The sequence below is a fragment of the Periophthalmus magnuspinnatus genome, chromosome 7 (assembly GCF_009829125.3).
Source record: "Periophthalmus magnuspinnatus isolate fPerMag1 chromosome 7, fPerMag1.2.pri, whole genome shotgun sequence".
Classification (NCBI taxonomy): domain Eukaryota; kingdom Metazoa; phylum Chordata; class Actinopteri; order Gobiiformes; family Gobiidae; genus Periophthalmus; species Periophthalmus magnuspinnatus.
In genome coordinates this window covers 23,779,531-23,804,950 of record NC_047132.1, presented here as the reverse complement: position 1 = coordinate 23,804,950, position 25,420 = coordinate 23,779,531, and the positions used below count along the sequence as shown (strand labels likewise).

Sequence of the window (25,420 nt, the reverse complement as noted above, 5' to 3'; positions counted from 1 at the left end):
ACTCCTTCTTTCATTGTAGATTTAAAAGACAACAAATATATAAAGTATGAATAGTGCATCAAAAATTTAGAAAAGATTCAGTCATAATTTTGATGACTTCAGTGAGAATTCAAAAATGTAAAGTAAAAAAAAAAGTCAAAAAACATGCATGAAAAAGTGTGTCCGAAGTTTTGACTGGTAGAGTCTAGAGATGTGTGTGTGTGATGGGGTAGAGGTGGTCCCGAGGTAGGCTGACAGTGAGGCAATGTAATCCTTAGCACTTCCGAAATGTAGCCCGTGTGAAGCAGGATCAGAGCAGTGTCTACTCAGCACAAGCGGCTCCCATCCCTGAGCTACACACTTAATAATTCAGAAGAGAGGAGAGGATCAGCGGGCGTCTGCAGCAGGCCTGACTGACAACACCACACAAATATCACACACCCGGTGCAGAAACTTTATTAGGAACATAATAACTGACTTTATTTAAGGGGAATTATTTTGCACCTGGCAACCACTCTCTTTATGAAAATTTCACTTCAGGAAAATTTAACTCGAAAACAGTAAGAAGCAAGAAAGTAGTGATGGAGGAACCAGGGATTTTTGTTTTGATCTGATGCCAAATAATCCCATGGCACATATCACGATATCTATCTCATAACAATGGATTTTATGTTAAAATGTATGCAAATTCCTCTACTAGAAATATGTGTGCAGATAAACTAAAATATAAACATGGAATTTTAAGTATCAATATTTTTACATGAGACGACCTCAGTCAGTATCGATATATTGATATTTTGGTATAGGTCCGTCCATCACTACAAGAAAGCTGTGGTTTCACTGATACAATAACTGTACAAGGCAGGGAAAGTTTATTTGTACAGCACAATTCATACACAAAGTAATTCAAAGTGCTTTACAAAATAAGAAAGACATTAAAATCACAACACAACAAATCGAAACATAAATAATCACAAATAATCATTATAAAATCAACAGTAAAAGAGAAGAGTGCAGAATAAAAACCTTTCAGTCATACGCGAACAAGTGAAATTAGGAATGATTCAATAGAACAATCTTATTTTATTTTAAATTTCATTAGATCAAACAAAAAGTTTGAAAAGCCCATGTAATAAAACCTTAGTTCACAGTCAGTAATAACTGGGGCAATTTGAATATTCATATTATTAAAATGAATCAATAAATGAATATGCTAGTACTGGCTATGGTCTGAAGAAATATTGGTACAACCATATAATAACTTAAAGGATGAATAAAAATGTAATTCATAATGAACAAATTATTTCTTAAAAACAATTGAGTCTTAGTAACTACTTACTTAAGGAGTTAGTGTGAGTTAGGGTATTAATTAAGTACGACTAAGCCTGAATTATGTGTTATTAAGGCTTATGCTTTATTAAGGCTAATTAAAGTGTATTTATCTTAAAGTGTTACACAAATATTATTATTTTTTATTTCCACATCTCTGAAATGTGAGAAACTTGCTCATACCTGTACTCGGTCCTTCTGTTCTACACTACATTCCTGCGATGACTTATGTTCTATCAAAATCATCATAACGCAAGTTTTAGGAACCAGAACAACCTAAAATAACTACACAACATTACAGTCTAACACATATATGACCCAGGCGTTTATTTTCCTCTGCATCCTCGTTGTCCTCTCTCCTCTGGGACCACTCTTCCCTGTGACCTGCCCTCACCGCTGCAACATCAAAGTCCAGGATGCTCAAGGAACTCGCGGAGGACATGAAGGCAACATCACCATAGCGCACACACAAACACACACACAAACACACACTTGAAAGAATGTGAGACACGCGGTGAAGGAAGGATGGAGGGGCAGTGGGAATACAAAGACCTCCATCGACTTCAGAAGAGGAAAAACAGGGCAATAAACCCGTCATGTTGCGCCAGGAATCTGCTGATGGCACACATACATATACACAAGACAAAAGGGGATGTGTCAGACAGATAAAGCCATCACTTCTGCTTTTTATCCCTGGGTTTTGTCCACAGGCCCCCCCCCCTTCACCTCGCCCCTGTCCTGCCAACACCTGTCAACCCTAAGTCATTAATGTTTAGCTGTCCGGGGATGGCAGTCCTGACAGCGCTCATCTGTCTGGGAGAGGAGATTACAGAGCGAGATACTCTGCTGGGGGGACACCGGGTAAATTCTGGACAGTGGTAAATAGGGATTATGTTTTGTTTGGATGTAGACAAAATGGTGTATTGAAATAAGACGTGCACCTGCTGGAGGACTGAGAGTTAGATTCCCGTTCAAACCAGTCCCATACCTAGATCTTTGTGGTCACTTTATGGTGGCAACTGAAAAGACAACATTAAGGCACATTAAATGATTCAATTATGAGGAAATGTTATTAGAAACTAGAAGTAGAAGGGCTTTTTGTTTCGCACGTGACTGTAGTTAATGCGAAAAACACGTGTCTTTACTATGAGCAGGCTTGCATCTCCGCAAACTTGACTCTTACTCGGTCTAAACGAGGGCCTCCACCTGCTTGTATCTGTTTCTTTCTTTCGGTACTCTTCTAGTGTTGCATCCAAACTTCAGAATGTTAAGTAGTGTCGCTTTTTCAGGTTATAATTCTCAAGTTTATTAGGGAAAAGACTTACAGTACTTACACCACATCAAACTTTGAGACAGGAGACACGTCCATCTTTCCCGACAAAGTTAAAGGTCACGTGTCTGAGGTGGGCTATAAAAAAAACACTATTGTCATCTTCATCCTCCCATCCTTTTCTACAGTGTTCTATCTGTCCACCTACACAGCCCACTAATACCCCCTCGTGCCCCCCACCCGCTCCCTCTCTCCCCTTCCTCCCCTCCCTTCCTCGCGCTTGTCAGCACTTTGATTCACTACCTGCGGGTCGGTTACTCATTGAGCCGAGCTGCCACTGGAGGTGTATGGGGCCTGTCTTTGGGCCGGTGGCGGTGGAGCGCTTTGATTGACAGATCTGCTGGCGTTGTTCATTCCCGTCTGAGCACAAAGCAGAGGAAGTAGAGGACAGTGAATATGAATGGGGGCGGTTAATAATTAGGAAATGTTAGAGTATTATATCGAAGAGACAACCTCATATTAGGGCCTTTTGTTCAGCATGTCACTGTAGTTAATGGGAAACTGTTGAAGACTGAAGAGTTATGCTGGATTAGGATTAGGATTTCCTGTTGTTTCCTGTTGCTCCTTCTATGGTCACTCACAATAAGGATGTTTTTACTCTGATAACAGAGGTATTAATACAGTTTTGAAAGAACCCAGTCGCTTTTATGGCCGTTTGTACCATAAATATTTACTAGAACATTTTTTCTGTAACTATTTTTTCTGAATTTCTTATAATCTCAGCATATGAACAGGCTCGGTGAACGTGAAACATTAAATAAACAACCTATTACAATTTGAATTAATTCAAATCAAGACTACCCAATTATTTTCATATATGTAGGATACTTCAGTTTGTGGTGTTTTAATATTTATTATGCCTCAAAATTAGCATTAACATTAACATCGAGACACAAACATCTCTGCCCACAGTCTTATCTTTAAATATGTGTTCATTTTAGCATGAATTGGCCAAAAAAAGTAGTGACGCTAAACAGTGAGGTTGCCAGGCGCTTTATTTAATCTTATTCTTATATTCTTGTATGATATCAGTACAATTAAAATCTTAAAAGTACAGTAGCCCACTCAGGGTAAAGACACATGCTTTTCAGTGCAATACACAACCAAAATGAAAAAAAACAAACAAAACAAAAACAAAAACATGGTCTGATTTTAATATATTTTTGGTTAAATGTTCATTTTAATGGTTCGAAATCCATAAATTACAATAACTTCTTAAAGTTTTTACTGTTGACATTTTTTTGTATTTATTTATTTGTTTAAATCCTTCTACCAATTGTTTTTAAAGTTTTATTTCTTAAGTGAAACGCTCAAAAAATGTAGTTCGATGAAGTGCACAGGAGAGTTACAGGCTATATGATGTATCATAGAAGTAACGGACATTAAACATAAGCATAAATTCAATAATAGAATAATAAAAAATAAAAATAGAGTGCATTAAAAGACGTAGTGTACTCTTTCACCATCATCAGTTTATCATTATCCTGCACAGTTTGTTATTATTAGCAGTCGACACATTTACAAGAATATCACTCCCAAACCATTTTGAGACCTAATAAATCATACTCATGTGATGTTTCCCCAAATACCTATTAGTGAAAGTGTTTTGCCTCTCTTCAGATATGTCACAAGTTAATAGAGAAGGAGCCGTGACAAGTTAAGTATAGGCAGGCCTCCCATTGTCTCCCATATCATCTGTCAGTGTGCGTCTGCGTCAGCACTTCCTCCTGTACCTGCCTGGTTAATGATCGAGCCCTCGGAGCTGCAGCCTGCTGGAGGTGTATAACCCAACCGTCATGGCCGCCCATCACTCCCACCACAGGACAACAAGTGACTGACAGATTAGCAAGCAGTGGCGTTTTCCAAAGAAAGACAGGGGAAACAGGGAGGAGAGAGAAGATTGGGATGGAAGGAGACTCAAGGAGGAGGTGTGGAGCGGAGGAGGCGATCCAGAAATGAGGGTTAACTAGTGAGATTGATCATCGTAAAGTTTGAGATGGACAGAACTCAACTTTTCACCGCTCAGGTTCATTTGACAGATTTTCTTTGGATTGAGACTTAAGTTATCTAAACTTGAATAGTCCAGGTGCAGTGTTAGGCCTTTGTATCCCATTCATCGCTGTAATTCCTCGTCATATTATATTTCTTTTATCTTTCTAATCTTTTTACAATCTCACTTTTTAACTTTTTAAACATAGAAATGGTTTGACAACACAATAATACTGAAAAAAATCTTTACTAACAGTTGCGTTGACAGCACTAGTGGAATGTAACAAAGTAAACGTAATAAAGTACTGTACTTAAGTATACATTTTAAATGTCTGTACTTACTTTTACTTTACTTTTACTTTACTACATTTAAGAGCAAGTATCTGTACTTTCTACTCCACTACACTTTTGCACTGGACTGAAGAGTAAAAGTATTTTTTATTATTGTTTGAGACGCTCTAAAAAGGTTGAGGGGTTTATTTTCCGCACATTCACTATTTGAGCAAACAAAAATATACAAATAAAAACAGTTATTTAAAAAAATCCATTCAGTTGTTTCAGTTTAACAAAATCCAGCCCAAATCTTTATCAAAATCACTACATTTGCAGCTTTATTAGATCTCAAAATCTGCAAGAAATACTTACTTATTTTTTTACCCTTTAAGTGCATTTTTAAACTTGTATGTTGATACTTTTACTTAAGTAGATTTTTTCATGTGATACTTCTACTTTTACTTGAGTTTTTTTTTTTTTTTTTGCTCCGGTATCTGTACTTTTACTTAACAAACACAATTGAGTACTTCTTGCACGACTGGTGGACAGGACATATTACTGAATTCCTAATGACATCACAACACTATTTAATACAGATGAGGGCTGCTGAAATTAATAGTACAAATGCAGTTTTTGTGTGTGATATAGAGAGTTAGAGAGTCAAGCCTTTAATAGAAATAATCAGGTTAAACATTTGTCAATTTACCTTTTAGATATTTCTCATGAGAAAACCCCCATCTAAGAGTATGACCTCATCACATCTGAACCCTGAAAACTGAGCTGAAAATGAAATATAGGAGTGAGGAACAGGAAAATAAAACATTTCCAAACAAGAACAGAAATGTATATCGCTGTAAATCCACTTAAGGGTGCCCATTTTAGAGCATAAGTCAGATCTTTAAACACTAATGGCATTGCAATATTGAAACAGGCCTGTATAAGTTTATCTAAAGTCAAAGTGCCTCCCCTGTTGGTCACTTCTGCCTCTACACTTCCCATAAGGCTGCTGCTCCTCCCCTCCTTCCCTCTGACTCCCCCATGGCCGCCCGCTGAGGTTTGATTTCAAATGGAAAAATTAATGGGAGAATAATAGCCGTGGGCCTGGCTGTCTCGCGCACACACTCAATCACACCGTTAGTTGGTCTACAGGGGTACGGCGAGGGGTAAAACTCACATCCATTTGCCTCCGTGGCTCTGTTATCCCATTGTGAGGCGCACATATTAACTCAACACGCATGTACACCGGGGACACTGCCGCCTCTGAGGGCAAAACTCACAAATATTAGTACTGCGGCTTTGTGGAATTCAAATAAATAAATGAAGTAAGTGAGGATGTGATCATTCGCTAATCCCTTGATAGAACTTATGATTATAGAAATATAGAAATATAAAGTAATATTTTGAGAACCTGTACATAGCTTTAAAAATGAAATAGTAAAAATGACCTTCAGTTATTTTCAAATATTTCCAAAGTTAGAACAAGGGAACAAAAAGCTACAAAGAGCATTTTTAAATCATTCTTCCTCTTTTTATTAAACTGCAAATCCTATCACTGATGTTTATAACAGATCAAAATATACAGTAGTGATCAATATTGTAGTGATCTGATATGTTGCGTTTAGTTCAGAGTTGACACCTTTTGTTGTTCTTGTAACTGTTTATGTTTATGTGTTGTTGTTAATATAATTGCTTTGGTATGTGACACTTGGTTGCTATGCCGACAAGTTTAAGTGAAGGTACTTTTCGTCAGTTACTGGTCTGTTTTAAGGACTGGCTCTAATGTGTTGAAACTGCTGTTGTTTTGCTCTTGTCATGACGTGGGTTACGGCCTACAGTTGCCCTTGTGTTCAGAAAATAAGCAACCAGAAGAAATTTAGCGTGTTTCCTTACACCAAAACACTACGATATCTTACACAACCGTCACAGCAATATATGAAAAGAAGCGAACATGTTTACATATGTCGCTTTTCTACTTTAAGGGCATTCAGATCACTTCACATAAAGGACCCACTTTCATTCATACCTCAGTGTACGCAGACACTAGGGACGAGGCAGGTTAAGTGTCTTGCCCAAGGACACAATGACAGCATTTAAGTGTGCGAGCTGGAATCAGACCACCAACCTGTGGGTCAGTGGATGTGACCGTTCAACTAATGATGTTTATGTCCAGAGCGGGATTCGAACCGGCAATCTTCAGATCAGTGGACAAACTGAGCAGTACAAGAATGATCATGTTGTGACATTACAGTATTTTAAACTGTCTAAACGTTAAATCTGAACTGGAGCGCTGGTCACATCTGTATTAACTGAGGAATTATAGATATTTAGCTGTGGTTAGTACATCTGTAATTACTGGATCTGTCCCCATGACACAAAACTGTCTTCTCCGCTAACACTAATCTGAAAAATAATCCTCACAATAGTTTCAAAAAGTGCTGGCATTTTTCAATTAAAATGGCCGTTGTCAATTAAAAATGACTCTGAGGCGATTAATATGGCAAGTTTCCCATTCCTTAACAAACAATTACACTATTCACCGCATGTGTGGATGTACGTTAAGATATTTTCAAAAGGAGTTAATCACCCATTCGACCTCCGCCTGAGATTATAACGTCAAATAAAATACTGTATCATCATTACTCCAGTGTTTTCCACCACAAATAAAACAAAGTAAAGGTAAATTCAGAATTTAGATATTTAAATATAGACTAGGATTTGTGTATTTTAACAAATTTGTGTATGGTGGCGTTAATTGTGGGCATAATTAAATCGAAGTGCTTCCTTTAGAGTTATGATCTGTGTGTGTGGTTGTGGCAGGGGGCGGCTGTTCCCAGTTATAAAGCGGAAAAGGCTGGTGCGGTGCCAGGATTGATGTGAGGGAAGCCCACTGGCACTCTCCCTCCTCCCCACCCATCGCAAAGGTTGGACCCACAGTGCTGAGGATCCCGCTCTTCCTGTTTCTCCTGACTTTGAGGAATTTTACCGTGCACGAATCCCTAGCGTTCCTCTCACACGCCCGACACCTCTGCTCAGATACTTACTTCAGCAAAACCAAACCAGGAGAGACAGGTTTAAGGAGTTATCTTCATTAAAGCGTTTCACATTTAGCCTTGATCTATAAACAGCAACAGGTTTTAATGTTTTATTCAGGTGTGGCTGAGATTGCAAAAACATCACTAGCCATAACCAAAATAGTTTTCGAGAATTTCTGGGGTCGTTTAAATGAATTCTTTGGAATAATATTTTGGACATATTGTGGTCAGTCTTCTGCGGGTACTCCCTATAGAGCTCTTTTGTTTACCTTTTTATATTGTTTTTCTATGCACGTTTTGAACATTTGTATAAACACATGGGATTTTGCTTATAAAAGTTGTTTTTTGACATTCGATCCAGAGCTCTATGCCAAAGATGTGCATGTTTAGGTGTGTGTGTATTTCCAAACTGCTCAGAGTGAATATGTAAGTAATGCGATAGAGTCTGTGTCTATTGTGATGGTGTGAATTGTGTTGAGATAAACTCGTTTCCCATCTTAGGCCCAAAGTTGCAGTGATCGTCTCCAACCAGCCCTGATTTCTAAGTGCATGATGCTAGAAACTCATCTATCTACTGCTAAACTATGCGCATAGGAAAGTATAGGTTTGAATTGTTTTTTAATTGGCTTGTCAATGCCTGATCTTGTAATTGAACGAGGTCGGGTCAGGTTAGCACTTGGAAGGGAGACGGCTGGGAATACCGGGTGGCACAGGCTCATTGTGTCCTTAGGCAAGGCACTTTACCCACATTACCTAGTATGAATTTGGTGTGCGTGTGAATGTAGTGGTGGTTGCAGCGGCCGATGGTGCAGATTGTCAGCCTCACTTTTGTCAGTCGGCCCCAGGGCAGCTGTGGCAACGATAGCGCCACCACCAAATATGGAGTAAATAAATAATGCACTGTTAAAGGTCTTTGCGTGCAACATAAATCCAGGGCATTATTAAAAACAGACACAGTACCTTTTCCATGGATGTATTGACACGTTGTCTCCTATGTCTCAGGTAAAATGGGACACTTATTCAGAGCACAGATTTGTGGATCATCTAGTTGTAATAATCCACTTGAGAAAGCAGCCACCTCCTTATGCCTCTTGTATTTTGCCTGGAGGAACATGTCGCATTAATTGCTGCCTGTTCGGAGCCTGCAGACTCTGTTTCTACCGCTCGCATCAAAGAAACCAAGCAGTGAACTTTATGAAATTTTTATTCAATGTGTTCTTTTTCTTCCCTTTTCGCCCCTCTTTCTTCCTCATTCCTATTCCCCACCTTGTACCCCCCTCCTCACACACACACATGCTTAAAGCACTGCCACCAAATAGACAAGAAAGACTTGGATCTCTCGTGTTTTGGGTGCAACTTCCTTCCTGCCCAGGAGCACCTCTAGGATCTCGTTAGTTCTCGCACCGTCTCCACACGACCTGCCCGGAGCGAAAAGCAGATCGCGTGGGGAAATAAAGAGAAGAAAAGAGGTTAAAAGAGAGAGGGGAGGGGGGACAAGATCAAGAAAGTTGGAAAAATTCTCAGTAGAGGAAGGTGTGTGAGTGTTGTGTTATTTAGCCAATGTAATTACACATATACAAGAGTTTGTCATCTCCCTCTGGACAATGCACACCAGAGGCCTAAGGTTTCATTATAATGTCCTTGTTACATCAAACACTTTGCAAACACAATGTTAATATGACATAACACTGCTTGTAACAAAGACTAGCTGATATAATTTTTAACATGTTTGAGACATTACATTGAGTCTAAAGTCTATGTAAACAGCATAACTTCTTCAAAATCAGTACAGTGAGGGAATGATTATTTAAAGTAAAAACATGCAGATATTTAGTATGGGAACTGAATACAAATGATCAATATTTATAAACGTAAGAAAGCAATTATCTATTAATTAACTGAAAGGTGACCTATTAGCATTGTGCAATATTTTTTCTATTTCAGTTTTATTCAATTTTTGAAGGACTTTTTTCTTCGCCTCAGAATATTTCTATCACGCTCACCAAATTTGATGAATATCTGATTTCTAACCCTTTAAAAGGACATGTGTGATGTGACTAATCAGAGGGACCATGATCACAATGACCATAATGGATAATCACATTCTGAGTGTGTAACCACAGCCACTGTGCCACTAACACTGCCTATCAAGTCAAAACAACAAATAAATACATCTTTACAATTTCTCCACAATTTACTCAAATCCTTGTATGAATTGTCATAGCCTGCAACATTAGCTTGGTTTGAAACTGCTCGTGCACAGTGGTGTCATCCATCACAGCTGAGTGTTCCCCCCATGTCTAGTACACACACATGTATAAATCACTACTCCTGATTTGTGAGGGCCAGGGTTTAAATAATTAAAGAAGTTTAATTTATCAGGATTTAGCGCCTTGACAGCAGAGAATGTGACGCACAGGCAAAGAATAACGTCACCAACGAAAGCGATTGATGATAAATGGACAAAGGAAAGTTCTGCCATATTGATTTATTTTTAGACAGCAAAACAAAAACATGTATGTGATGTGTATCGCTTATGGCCATTCCGTACAAGTGCATCAGAAAAAATAAAAGATTGTGGAAAGATATCTGTGTTAGTTCATTATTTTAAGTGAAATGCAGATTAGAAAAAAAAAAAAAAAAAAATCATCTTCAAATCTTTTACAGGTGCCAATTGAATTGAATTAGAACAGACTAAATAAATGCCAAACTTGGGCATATATATATTATAATACATTTGAGCCAATACTGTTAAGCATATTCCAACGAAGAGATTATTTAATGTGCAGCTGTATTAAAACTGGAGCTATATTGAAATTGAACTTTAAGTCATTACAATACACATTAAACTATGTATGAAAAATTATTGTTATAAACCAGTCATTTTACATGGCAAAATTGTGGAAGGTTTTAAATTGGTGAGAATCTTTTTGAGATGTTTCTCAATCAGAAAAAAAACAATTGTATTACTTTTCTTTTTTTTCCCCAACAAGTAAACAGAGGGAGAAAAAAATGTTTCAGAGGCAGTTTTAACAAAATACAAACTTGGCCAAAATACAGAGATAATGGACATTTAATTATGGCTACAGATAGAAGCTGTTACATGGAGCACTGCCGCCCTCTTATGGCCAGGACATGCCAAAGACCAATACTCAGGCGCCTCTCTTGGTTTATGGGATGAACTGTTAGCCCTATGAAATTTGGAAGTCAAAAGTAAGATCTACCAGCAGGCACAAAGACATAAGGGAGTTACAATAATCAAACAGCCTTGTCTGGCTTTGGTTCAACCCTCATATTATTTATTCTTTCCAGTAGATCTCTGAATGTGTGGAAAGCACATCTTCAAAACACATGAAATAACACAGAAGAAAAAACAAGTAAAAATAATCTTCGTACAGAGCCCTGTACTGTGCAGTTAACCTTATCTGCTTCATCATCGTTTTTTAACTGCCATCATACTGGGCAGTGGGCCCTGGAATATTTCAATGTACATTATAGAATTTTAACTTTACCTGACATCTTTACTGTGTAAAGTCTGTCATTTGCTGGCAATTGGAAGCCACCTAGTGGTCAAACCCTTTTTTAAACATCAAGTATTGACAACTGGGATATCTGATTGCACTGAAGTGTTGGCTATATGACAGTATGTCACTGATGTACATAGTAAAGATTTAACGGGTCAACAGACCAGACTGGAGAGAACTTATTACACCAGAAGCACAGCATCATAAATCAGTAGAGTGTAGGCTTAAGCCCACAAACTCTGGCTTTTATATAGGGTTATGTGGAAACCTAATGGTGAGCTCTGTGAAGCTGTTTCCCATTGTAATGTATATCACCACCTTCATGATACAGCACTGTCCTCACAAGACATCAGCATCACTGGCTTTATTCCATCTGGCCCACTGCCATTCTTCAGTGGTCCAGCAGAGAGCGCTGTAGAGCCTCTTGAATCATTGTGTGCTCGTCTGTGGAGTAATCCTGTCAACAGATACAAGACTGGAGTCAGTGTGTGCATACATATATTATATATGTACTTATAATGTAAACTACAGTAAATACGTACAACAAAGGTATCATAAGAAAAGGTGTGTCTAATCTTCAGATGTTGCAGAAAGTCAGCGCTTCTGTAGTTGGGGTCTCCCCAGGGCATAGAGGCACAGATAGGACACACCTACACAACGAAACACAGTAACAGGTTTACACACCAGTTACACATGTCCTCATCAGCATTCAGCAATGCAGTGTATTCTTACCACTTGGCGACTATCCCGAGAATGCAGAGAGGTACAGTGCTCTACTAGGCCATCCTGATCCAGATTGGGGCAGTTGCAGTAAGGGCAGGTAAAGGTGTAGCGGTTTGGTACAGGACTGTAAAGCAACAGGTGCAAATATTAGATTACTGTTAAAAAAAATATGTATGTGATGTAGTAATATGTAATGTAGTGTATTTGCTAAAATAATATTTAATTGTGGTAAAGTGTTAGAATAGTTTGGTGAGAATCTAACATTTCCCTTTGCATATTTTATTGAACCATACAACTTATCTATAGTAATGCAAAGTCATGAATGGCTCATTTTCACCTGATGATGGCAGGTTGGGTCTGGGCAGTGGTCCTCACCCCTTCCTCGATGTACTCCTGGAATTTAGAACAACTAGCTGTGTGGGCTCTCATCTGGGACAGGCCGACCTAAAGAATGAGAACACCAAATGAGTACACCACAAAGTCTTGGATAATCTTGTGTATTAATATTTATTAATCCCTTGAATGAATGACATGGTTCATATTAATATTTATTAGACAGGTTTTAGAGGCTCTCATTTTAGATCATCAATGACAATTTATGTACGTCATAGTTTATCCACTGTGCTTAAAAGTGAAAGAAAAACTACTGGAGATTTGAAGTGTTCACTTGAGCTGTGGGCGTAACAAATAACTTGTAAGCAATAGATTTTTCAAAATCATTTCCTCAAAGTAAAAGATTTGTCACATAGATGCATACTTAGGCACCAATATAAATTGTATATTTAATTATTATAAACTCTATTACTGGTTATACAAAAGAAAAGCATGACAATAGTCATCCACAGCTGTTTCACTACAAACCTGGAAGAAAGTGCCATGTCATTAAGTGTTCAAACATGTATGTCTTATAATGAGGTGTTTGCCGTCTACTTTAAAACTCCAGTAAAGGTCAGTTACAAGGTCAAAATTTTGACCTGATATACCTAATAAATTTGAATTAATTTACTTCTCAAATAGTGATTACCTGAATGTCTTATATCATTTATTGTTCCAGAACTGTTGTTATGCCCCTAGGTAAAACACTTGATTTCACCCACTAGTATAATTGTGGTGACTGTCGGAGGGGTAAATGGTGCAGAATGACAGCCTCACTCATCATTCTAATCCGGGGCAGCTGTGGCTAAAACAGTAGCTTACTATTTCTGAGCGTGTAGTGAATTAATAATGCAAATCTTTAGGTGTCTTAAAGGGCACTTAATAAATGAAATGATTATTATTAACACAAAAAATATTCAAACTGTCCTCAGTGCATTCAGAATCAGACCCAAACTGAGGTGTTTAGTGGAGTCCAGTTATAATGTTATAATATTTCCTGGAAGCCGTAAATGTATCTCAGCCATGGTTCCGAGTAGTTGAGTGACACAGGAGTTATCTGACCAATTGTCCAGACAAACCAGACTGTAATGGGATCACGAGCTGTGGTGTCTCTTGTGCATGCTAACAAGAGGCTCATGTGTATCATGCACATACCTGTGTTCCACACCCTTTACACGCAGCTGCAGATGCCTGAATCAGGGCCTCTACCTCCACAGCTTTAGTGCAGTGACCCAGAGCAGCCCTGCACACTGCACACACAGGCTTCTGAGGGCGCAGACACTCCTGCAGACAGCTCTGGCAGAACCTATGCCCAGAAGAGCCAGGAAATGACACGTGTTTCATATATCAATACTTTTCTACATTATATTTTTAATCATACAACAATCAAATATATATTATATATTCTGTAATCATTAATGTCACCCTTAACACAGCATTAACCACTCTTCATATCCACCTTATTCAGGAAGTTGCCACAGGCGCCACCATTCATTGTGCCCCTTTGCTCAGTTGTGTGATTTTGCAAAGAGGTGCTGATCTACATTTTAGCAGTCAGATTTTTCTCTGAAATGAATGAAATTCCAGTTTAACTGGAAATGTCAAAACAGCAAGTGCAAGTCAGTATCAGTGAGAAGCAAAAGTGGGCGAGGGAAATACAGTGAATAAGCTACTGAAAAGTCTAACTTCTTAGATTATTTTTTCTGTTCTAGGTGTGTTTCATTCATTATTTGCATATTTTGCTATTAGCCACTTTGGACAGTTGGATTATAATAAGTAAGAAGCTTGTGTGAAAATAAACTCCTATAGCTGATGTGTATTTATAGACCTACAGTAAGATTTTGTTTAACAATCACACTTCCTTTATGTGATTAATAAAGTTGATATTTCCAAGTTGTTGATGAACCCTATTTCGCATAGCTAACAGGCCAATGGCTGTTAAAATGCCATGCCCCGGCCACAAGAGGGCGAGGGGATTGTAGTCCTCCGAAAGGCTGGAAGAGTTCTCGCCACAGCGATTTGGACTACAAATCCCAAGTGATGCCTCCCCTTTGATGTAAACAAAACTGAAAGCGAAATGTCAGGCTTGAATTACCTTTTGTCACATTCTAGTAAAAGTCTGATTATTTTGCCGCGCACAAAGAAACGTTGGTGATTGGATGTTTATTTCTAGCTTCATTTTAGCAGGAAACATTCCCGCTGTTGTTACCTTTCCGTTGTATATAGTGTAAACCCAGACGTGTCATGTCTAAATCTAAAAGGAAAAAGGGATCGTATGTACTCACGTATGGCCACACTGTGTTCTTACGGGGCTGTCGAAGATTTCCAGACACACGGGACAGAGGAATTCGGACACGTCCCCGGTCCCGTCGGAGGCATTTTTCTTGTGCTGTGCAGAGCTAAATCCTCCGAGCATCGCCATTTCTTTTCTTCACTGTCTGTCCCCCCACCAGCCGTCCTCGTACAGACGTCACGTCACAAGTTCCTGGTTCTTTTCGTTTAACGTGGGGGGCGGAGCTAAAAGGTGCACAAAACAAGCCATGAGCATAATAATAATAATAATAATAATAATAATAATAATAATAATAATAATAATATAATACTCAATTGCGCAAATAGCCCCATATATTAATCTAAACACAGTCTTTAGATAAACAGAAAGTCCACTAGATGTGGCAGGTCTCTTCTCATCGCACAATAAAGTTAAAACCCCCTATTTTGATGCAAGAGGAGATATCCAAAGCAGAAGAAGCTCGTGTTATAAGATTTAAACGATTACCATATGTAGCCACGTAAAATGACTAGTTGCATTTTTAACTGGTTGCATTTAGATAATAAACATCACTGGAAGCACCAAGAAATACCTATAATGAATATAATAAATCGAAGTAAAGTTGCACGGGTCAACCGCCTCCGCTGACTCTGCACGTGGGCTCCTGATGCTGGTGAACTGTCAGAGGTGTGCGCATGCGCAGTGAGAAGATGGGAATTTCCAACAGCTGAGGAGGCGTCGCTAACACGAGCCTAGCACTGGTTAAAGGTAAGATTTTCAGTTTCTAGTCACAGCACTGCAGAATCACTGAGTCGGCCTAGGCTTAGATTTGTATGTACACGAGCCACACAGTAATACACGTGCATCTGATCCCTTAAATCACCAAAGATTTGTTCCAAGCTCGAGCGTAGAGCTAACCTCAGCAGCAGCGTTAGCTGCGCTGCTGAGATGGGCGTTTACTGCCTCAGTTTGGGGCCCATGCAGATAGCATCATGTTAGGTGAAGTTAGTCATTTATGTGCACTAAAATATCCACTGTTAACTAGCTTCTTAAACTGCCCTTGTGTGTTGTGTGTTAAAAATAATTACATTGTTTTTAGAGTCGTGTTGTGTTCAGATTGTTAGCCCGCAGAACGCACCCCCGTCTTCTATGATACGATCTGTATGAAAATCAAGAGTGAGGACAAGTATTTATATGGACAAGCTTCTATGAAAACGACCCGTAAGGCAAAAATACGAATGATTTAACCAAAACAGAATATGAATATATGCGGCGTATAGATAAATTATTAACGGGTTCGGATAAGAGCACATTAAGGTAGGTTAAAGATTGCATTTACAGCGTAGTAACTAGCCAGTTGCAGGGTTTATAAAAACTAATAACTCATCTTAGGGCATTAAAAATGTGACTCAGTCGAAACTGAGAGTTGTGAACTTAAATTTATTTTTTTCTTTTCTTTTTACGTATGAGGAAAGTTGAAGTTTGTTCTTATTCATTGTTGTTTATTTCTTTCTTTGCTTGTTTCAGCTTACAAGACCCAAGGACAGCCTCATTAATATGACTGTATCTTCCTCCTAAGTGACCTTGAAATGTGCCCATACTGAAACTTCTGGGTGGAACAGAACCATCCTGATTTTGATTGTGGAAGAAAGAAAGAAAATAATCTATTGAGCTCATCTGCCACTACATAGGCCTGATTGTGCGCTAACAGATCAGGCACCTTACAGAGGAGATGGCTCCAAGAAGGCGTACATGCATTCATACATACACACTGCAGTCCAGCTCCACCAACTGAAACAACTGCATCTCTTGTGTGGATGATGCACTGCTGAGTGGACATAAAGTCTGAATCCCTCCCACTTCTCTAAAACCCTGTCACCATTGAGCTGATGCCAGTGTGTGCAGTTAATTATGATAACAGAAGATGGTGCTTGAATTTAGCATCTCTGTGCAGGGAATGCTGAAAGGGGCGAGGCTTTCTCACAAAAGTACAACAGCTGACTAATAGTCTGCTGCCGACATGGATGCCAAGCTTAAAGAGGATCTTTTCCGGAGGTATGTGGCTGCCTTGGAGAAACGTCTTAACAACGGGTTTGAAAATGTTGGAGTGGGCACTGTGCCAGGCGGGGACAGTGCCAAACATAAGGACAGTGAAGCTCTTCTCTCAACAGCGACTGCCCTGTTAGGGGCCTACCAGCCTGACCCAGGACAACGCTTCCGCATGGTGCGCTTCTATGAAGTGGTGGAGAGCTCACTGCGCTACCACCGAGGAGCCAACCTCCGGAGCCTGGAGAGGGCCTTTCACACTCTGGAAACCATCTGCACTAACCTCCTACTCTTCCCCTGGAAGAAGGAGTTCAGATGTATCAAGGTATCCTACTATAATTAATACTACTACTACTCTGTTAATTAATAATAATTTATATTAACAATGCATTAGTCTAATGAGCTTGAACATAAGGGTTGTTTTATGTTGCATTATTCTTTCATTCAACATTCTAGTGGTAGCTAATTTTCTAGCTACAACTGTGCTCGAGACAGACTGGCAGCAGCTTTACTGTCAATCAATTTGCGGCCATGGCCTCTCATTTGAGCTTGGATTGAGCTAGCCACATTACTACATAACTGTCATAGACTAGTTCGATTATTTACTTATTTTTTACTATACAATTGAAGCACATTCTCTGGTTTAAAATGGAACTTTCTTTTATTCCACATTTACTCATTTGAGCTTATTGAACTAATGTTATTACTATCTGTTGTTTTGATGTTGAAGATTCTGTGGTTATGTGGTTATACTGAATGCTCTTCAATTATGTCTTGTAGACTTTTACTGGCCCATACGTGTACCATCTGCAGTCTGCCATTACCGATGCTGAACTCCGCTCACTAATGCGTACCATTGGCTACTCCTGTGACCATGAATCACAGTTCCATTTGCAGGAGCACCCTGGAGGTGCAAATCACCTCCGTCAACTGGCATTTGAGCTGTTCCTGGCCCAGGCCGAGTGTCGACTTCTCAGTGAAGTGGTGGCGTTGGCGCGTGGTGCGGCCTCAGAAATGGATGCCCTGGAGCAGCGCAGAGGCTGCAGGGACGATGCAGCGGGCTGTGCGGAGGCACTTCGGCGCAGAGACAGCCTCGGGGCGGACATGGCTCGACTGTCTGTCCGCCCTTTGGATATCGAAAGGCCCCACACACACCACCTGAGACGGGGCAGCAGACCCTCCAAATCAGTGGACGTCACAGATGGAGCAGGACACTGGCACCCTGCAGTCAGCAAACCAGTGTTAAAGGCCTCTCTCAGTCTGAGGAAGGAGCCGCTGTTTGTGGATGCAGAGGAGGACTTGAAGGACGAAATTCTGCGCCCCAGTAACACGGCCTCTCTTTTTTCAGTGGCAGCTCCCCCCTCCTACAGCCCTGAGGCTGACTTCTATCCCATCCAGACACCTTCTCCAGCTGACCCTTATTCCTCCTACCACTTGTCCTCTTTGGATGAGATTGATTTGTACACAGAGAGGGGCAGTGGAACTGGTGGCAGGCAGACCCCCTCAAGACCCCCTTCCCGAGACACGAGGGACGGGTGGCTGCATAAGCCTCATGGCAGCATAAAGTGCCAGGGCTGTGGTCTGGGCTGCTCCTCCATGGCGTCCTGCCAGAGGTGTGATATGATCCTGTGTGGGGCCTGTCATGATGTGGACCCAGCTCCGTGCTGTGGTCTCCAAGAGTACCATGCTAAGTCTCCCCGCACCCTGGACGGATACATCCCTGTGAAGGACAAGCTCTCAGTCTATTCCAACACTCACTCCCACCTGCACCCCCACCCCCTCACTCTGACCCACTCCCACCCACACGCCCATCCTCAAATGGTGGACAAGCCCCTGATGTCCACCAAGCTGTTTCCCTCTAAGTCTGTGTCCCAGTTGACGACACCAAAGGGGGGCAGCAACGAGCGCCTGAGCTTGGGAGGGTCACGATGCGGCTTCTGTAATAAGCCTGGAGCGTCGCACACCTGTGTCAACTGCTCCAAGGTTTCCTGTGACTCCTGCATGGGCCTCTACGCCAAGGACATGTGCACCCGCAAAAACCCCCAGCACAGCTTTGTGCCCAATCATCAACTCAACTTCAAGTCTGGCACCATATCTCACCTGGTGTACCGGTAAACCCTGGTACCCCGCTAACCTGCACTACTGCTTTAGGTCTTTGTTGCCTTTTATAGTCATCCATGGTTTGGCCCATTTTCTGCTCTCTGAGCCCTTTGAACTCTTGTACATTTTTTCTTGCTGTTAAGGCCCGGTCACTGCACATCCATCTGCTGTGTAGTTCTTCTGTTCCTGCTACATGCTCTTAAATAGTCGTGATGTTGTAGCGCTTCCCTCAAAGCTTGTCCTCTTCTAAGGAAACTAGAGAAAAGAATTGAAGTCTTTCTCATTTTAATGATTTTGTCCAAATGAACATATACTTGCCTAACTTCTCAGCTGAAATCCTACTAATATATTAATATATATAAATGACATATAGTATATATATGTGTGTGTGAATGTTTGAAGATGCGTATGTGTGTAGAAGAGCTTGCGTTATGACAAAACCCTTTTAAACTTGAAAAACATTAGGGATTACTGAGAAAACATACACTGGAAGTCAGTGAAGTGGATAGTATATATTTTTATCTATTCTGTAGAACATGTGAGACTGTTAAACAGGCATGAGGCTTTGTCTGTGTGGGTTCAGTGATATCTCAAAGGACATAATGAGACAATGAGCAGATGCCATATTCTAGTTAAAAGAGGTTTGCCTTGTAAATGAACCTTTCTGTTTGTGTGACTGCGTTTTGATGCTGCTGTTGACTTGAGATACTGGAGATGTGTGGTTTGAGCTCTTTGGTAAATTGCTTGTGTCAGGCCCCCACACTCACCCCTTTCTCCCCTTCATGGTCCATGATGGTGTGGCACCCCCTACAGTGTAGGAGCTCACCGGAGGTGTCATGGAGTCTCAGATCACAGCATTCTAAGTATTTTAGTTAAGGCAGTTATTGAAGGTCTCTGGAACAGTTCCTGTCTACCTCAAATGACTTCAACGTTGACATTCATTGAGGTGTAGTGGTTTAAAAACCTACTAATGTTATAAAAAAAAACAAAAAAACATCTAAACCCCAGTTATTAAACAAAGACACCTCTGTATACAGAGATGTAGCTCTAAGCTAAATATTCTGGGATAGTGAAGATATCATATTTTGAATAATCTGAGACGCAAGTGTCTCTACATTTAGGTGAGAACAAAGTTTAAGTGTTATGCTTTTAATGATTGTGTTAGATTAAAATTTGGTAATTCGTACAGTTCCACAAAGTCTTAACTTGGATTGACCCATAGATTTTCTCAATCCAAACATGTTAGATGCTTTAATTATTTGTTTTGTCACAGAGTTTTCAATCAAAGTGTGCTAAATTAGCATAATGGATTTTACATTTCAGTTACAACACTACGCACTGACAAGCACCTAGTTATCAAAAGCTGCTCTGTCTCAGCAGGGAGTGGTGACGGTTTACTGGAGCTAATGTCTGAAGTCATACATCCGTTCTTTCTCCATTCTTTACTCCAGAGCCTTTATTTCCTTGTGTATTCTTACAAAGGGTTACAAAGGGACAGCTGTATGTAGCTGGCTAATGTTCTTAGCTCAGCTTTAACTTACACAAATGTGGATATCACCAAATCTTGAGTGACCTTAGGGAGGTGTGCAATTTAATGATGCCTTTCTAAAACAGTCAATCTTTGTCATAAAGTTGCACATTTCAGCTCATTTCAAACTCATACCAGCATCAAGATGTTTAAGTAATGAGCCGTGTTGCAACTTGCAGTGAGTGATTTTATTGCCAAATGAAGAACAAATGTCCTATTGGAGAAAAACACTTAATTCTCGTGGCTTGCCTGGGTGTACAAATATTGTATCAAATAGTGAAATGTGGTTTTGCTAAAGCTTAGCCGTGTCTGTAGATATGAGCAAACTGACGTGGTCCTACCTGCACACCACAGGACCTGTATCACTGGACTGAACATCTGTGGAGGATGCTACAAGGGCTATACAGGCTTCAGGGCTGCTGCTAAGTGTGTGGGGCTTTTGCTGATGTGCAGATACTTTACGTTCATTAGTAGAGCGGAGTCACTGACGCTGACAAGTTTAAAGAGCTCTGTACTTTTAGAGACAGGAAACACATGGAGCCATTGGAACATAATTGGTTTAGTCCACAAACACAGTCATGGTGAAAATGATCATCTGTTTACCTCTTTGTGTATTTCTGGTATATTGTTGATGTATAGAAAGCCCTCCCCTGGCATGCTGTGTTCAGGTCTGACCCTGTATTTTTCCTCTCACCCCAAACTAACTCCTCATCTCCACTGGCACTGATGACCATTGCACAATGTCTATGTGAAGGGGAATGGACTTGCTACCAGTATCTGGGCTTAAATGGGGTGGAAAGGGAAATAGCCAAAATTGTTGATCAGTGAAAAATATATATATATATTGAAACAAAGATTTTATAATATAATTTAAAGAATAAAATTCTGAAAAAAAAACAACTTTTGTCTTTGTTTTAAAGAATCCACAGGTCTGCAGTGCCTTTCTAGAAAAGGAATAAAACATACTTCACATATTTAGTAAATACCACCCCCACAGTGGTGTTTGCTTAAACTGGGTTGAATATATTTCTTACAATTCCAACCAATAATAATTAGTTTGTGGTCATTTTAGGTTTCAGAAAATTATTATGAAATATGCAATTTTCAGAGTTACCAACAGAGGGCAACAAAGACTCATAGTATTGTTGCAGCTATAAGCTATTGGTCTCTTACAGTGAAAGTGAAACCTTTCAGTTAGAGTTGATGGAAGCACAGAATGAATGTCTTATCTGTACCGTCACTGTCTCTTCACAGTTATCTCAAGATCATAAATAGGGCATAGAAAAGTAACCCATGGTCAGGCCAGCGGTATTTTTGTCCAAGTGAGGACAGGAGGAGTGCTGAGGAGATTAATGGCCCTGGGTGAATATGGAACAAATGCCAAGCTGATGCCACACTATTAGACCTGAATCTGGATGCTTCTCATTTCAGTGTCATATTTGCATTATTAACTGGTCAGGCATAGCGGTGTCTATCCAATTTCAACCACATTTCAACCACACATCTGACCCTCGACTTGGCCTGGTAGCATTTCAGCGGTGGACAGGAGCAGAGCAATGGCAGTGACCCGAGCCCCCCTCCTCCTCTGCTCAGGGACATGTCACAGTTGTGCTGACTAAAAGCCCACGCCGGCCCTCAGGGAGTGTTGGACATGCTGCATACAGGACATCACTGAGGTAATGACTGATGCGGCACTGCTTAACCTTTAAATACAACCAGTATTAGCATCATTGTAGCCTCATACACCACTTATGTAATAGCTTTATCTACTCCTACTAACACACATCAATGACAAGAGGGAAAAGTAGCCAATGCGTTAATACAATGGTTCTCAAACTTTAAAAAAACTAAACTAAAATGAGACCTCAACCATGGATAAGGCACTGTTTTAAATAATGATTAAACCAAAAGAGAACAAAACCATAAATTTTCTATATATATATATCTGAGATACCAATCACATAGCTGAATATAGCCCCATATTATTTCAGTTTAGCATTGCAAGATAGGGCCAAAAATACCTACTCAATCCAGAAGGGGTCAGCAGAGCAAACAGTTGAGCAAAACAGCTGTCACGGTACTTTTATTTACATTTAAATTGTAGGAAATGCCTTTCTCATTGCAAGACATATGCTTCCAGTTGTAAAAATGCTTATTAGTTTTATTATCCATCATGACGTAAATGTAATAAACACTTTAGGAGACAACAGCGTTTCAGTGTTAACCTTTAGAGAAGCTTGAGGAAAATGCACGATACTGATTTATTATGTGGGCCAGTATAAATAATTCTCCTGTGTTACTGAAAGAGCCTCTCCTCTGGTGCTCTTTGTAAAATTGCAACGCACAAGATTTATTATTCAAGATGTATCCTTAACCAACAAAGTAATGAAGACTGATCAAATCACATTTAATCTCGTGGCATATTGATAACGAATACATCATACAGAGCGTTGTTAAGTGTCCACAGGAGAACACATAACCTTTAACATAATTGGCCTGTGACAGATGACACAGAAATAAATGAGGAATGGAAAAAGCTGTTCTTGGTATAGGGCATTATTAAATCTTATGTATGCACTTTAGCCTGTCAGAGCTGGAGACGACGCTTGACTTTCACGACAAGCTTAAATTATGTCATCTTAAAAAAGCCTGGATTCAGTCATAACTTTATTTAATCATAGATATGGCACAACTGCTATTGGAAAGTAGTTCATTTCCTTTTGGGGATAATGCAGTTCAAAGAGTTCAAATATTAGAGTTGCTTTCTTGTTTCATAAAGAATATTTATCAAACCTTACACCACTATGTAGTTCAAGTTTAAGTAAAAGCAGGCGTATTGTGCAAAACTGGCTTGTCAGAGCTTTTAACTGTGCTCTAGTTGCTTCCTCTCACCGTTTACCCTCTCAAAGTTGTTTCTGGAGTGATTTGTGCATATTTCAGCAATTGCTTATTTTCAAGACGCGATATTGCTGATCAACTCCCGTTTTCACCGCGCCCTGTATACACCCACTTCTCTCTACTTCATTCTCCAGTTTTATTTTCTTTATCGGTGATACACATAGGATTCGGCAGCGTTATGCAGTCATTTTGGTACAAAAAAAAAATCTTCTGCTCACTAGTGTGATCTGCAGCAATCCAAATCCTATGGCGACTCTTGACGTTTACGCTGACATCAACTCACATGGGGACAGTTTTCTAACATGGAATAGTATTTTGATTGTCTCTTATCCATAAATCACGTGACACCGTTATTTAAAATTACCTTAGGACCATTACAACTGTCAACATTGTGCATTGCAGTACTGCTTCCCGAAAGTCCGAATCCAAAGAGTGAGAGTCCTTTCCCAAGGGACACCACCAAGGAGCAGACAGGTCGAGGTCTAGATCCATGATTGCAGTGCACACAAAAAAGAGAGGCTTACGGCCAGCTTGAGCCTAGATATAACAGATTACATTTAACATACAATACAAAATATTGTTGACAGAAAGGGACACAAAATAAACCATAGTGACATACTGAGGTAACTTCATCGCGCCAAGCCACGGATGCTAAAAACGCATCCCACATTAGCCTCACGTCAGTTGTTACTGAGCCAACAAGACAATTTCCCACTTGCCTTCACGATGACTGCACACTCTCTGCAATTACTGGACTTAACGCCTTGCAGCAGTAATCTTAGTGCGACTAAACATGGTCCACTCAGGGTCTTGACATCTTGCAGCCATGACATCTTGGCTTCGTCAGTGTGTGACATCAAAGATCATTGTGTCCTTAGGCAAGACACTTCACCCACTTTATCTATGAAAGTGGTGTGTGCGGAAATAATTGGTGGGATGGTTGGAGGAGCCGATGCCGCAGATTGGCGGGCTCGCACCATCAGTCTATCCCAGGGCAGCTGTGTCTACAATAGTAGTAGCCACAGCAGAAATTTAAAACTTTCCAGGGATGTAGCCGCTCTGATATATAAGGGGGAAAGTTCCACAATAGGGCCCGCTACTGCACGTCTGTCGCCTTGGGCAATAGAAGCAGCTGTTCCGCTGAGCTGAGTGTTCTGCCTCAGACTGTGCTGTATAAGCGATTCACATACACAAGAAGAGGACAGATCAAGAGATTTAAAAACAAATAATAACATTTGAAATTGGACTCAGACAACAGGCAGGCATGTGCTCCTGGCTTCTCCCTCCTGTGAGGGGGAGTGTTGCATTTTGGACTGAGTGTAGACAGCAAATGGTTAGGCTTCATACAGTACAAATTAAAAAGTTAGTTTCAGTTTTGTTTTTGACCTATCTGCTGCCCACTGTCCTGCAAGAGGAGGTCTGAGCTTGGAGGGATCGTGTGGTGGGAGCAGGCAGAGCGCTGCAGAGAACTTCCTGGTTATGTAGGCTTATGGGCTCGGTCTCATTATGTCATACACTTAACGATGAAGAGGGTTTGAATAGTGCCTGTTAGAGACAGCAAGATTACTCAAACATGCTTAAATGACTCATAAAAACACTTCAGACAGACGATGGAACAACGTTACAACATGGTAAAAAGCTCATACAATTGGTTTAGCGTAATACTCCCTCTTTACTATGAAATAAAAAGTGTGATTGATATGATCTTTTTCTCAGGTCAAAATTTGCCACAGAAAGCCTTCCCTGAAGAGGACTAAAACTAACACAGACAACAAGATTTGAACTGTATGTATAAAACATGTATGCTATGAAAATAAAATAAACAAGTTAAGGAAAATGCACCAAAAACTCTAAACTGCTGAACCCTAAGGGAAGTAAAAATAAAACACAAGTGGAATAAGGACATTAGTACTGTATGAATAAAACACTCAAGTTTAAGTTACATTTCTAGTTGCCTGGCACTCGTCCTTGGTTCAGTTCTAGAGGTCCCTCTCTCTTTTTCTATCTCTCTGTGTCTCCCTC

The 25,420-nt window shown here is 40.1% G+C and overlaps 2 protein-coding genes across 3 annotated transcripts; one reads left to right on the top strand and one right to left on the bottom strand.

Annotated features, from left to right (window-relative positions):
* Positions 1-9,470: 9,470 nt before the first annotated feature.
* On the bottom strand, positions 9,471-15,594 carry rnf114 (ring finger protein 114). The gene is made up of 7 exons (XM_033969827.2): positions 15,419-15,594; positions 14,840-15,071; positions 13,710-13,860; positions 12,517-12,623; positions 12,189-12,303; positions 11,999-12,106; positions 9,471-11,913 (listed from the first exon to the last, which is right to left on the bottom strand). Exons 2-7 carry the CDS (start codon positions 14,974-14,976, stop codon positions 11,848-11,850), a joined length of 684 nt encoding a protein of 227 aa, XP_033825718.1. The 5' UTR covers positions 14,977-15,071; positions 15,419-15,594; the 3' UTR covers positions 9,471-11,847.
* Positions 15,514-21,383, top strand: spata2 (spermatogenesis associated 2). 2 transcript variants are annotated; one of them, XM_033969568.2, is made up of 3 exons: positions 15,514-15,594; positions 16,354-17,197; positions 17,653-21,383. In XM_033969568.2, the coding sequence occupies exons 2-3, from the start codon at positions 16,847-16,849 to the stop codon at positions 18,985-18,987; spliced, it is 1,686 nt and encodes a 561-aa protein (XP_033825459.1). In that variant the 5' UTR covers positions 15,514-15,594; positions 16,354-16,846; the 3' UTR covers positions 18,988-21,383. The 2 variants fall into 2 exon arrangements, with proteins under 2 accessions (XP_033825459.1, XP_055078783.1); XM_055222808.1 differs by lacking the exon at positions 15,514-15,594 and adding an exon at positions 15,707-15,825 and having other exon boundaries at positions 17,653-21,375.
* Positions 21,384-25,420: the final 4,037 nt, after the last annotated feature.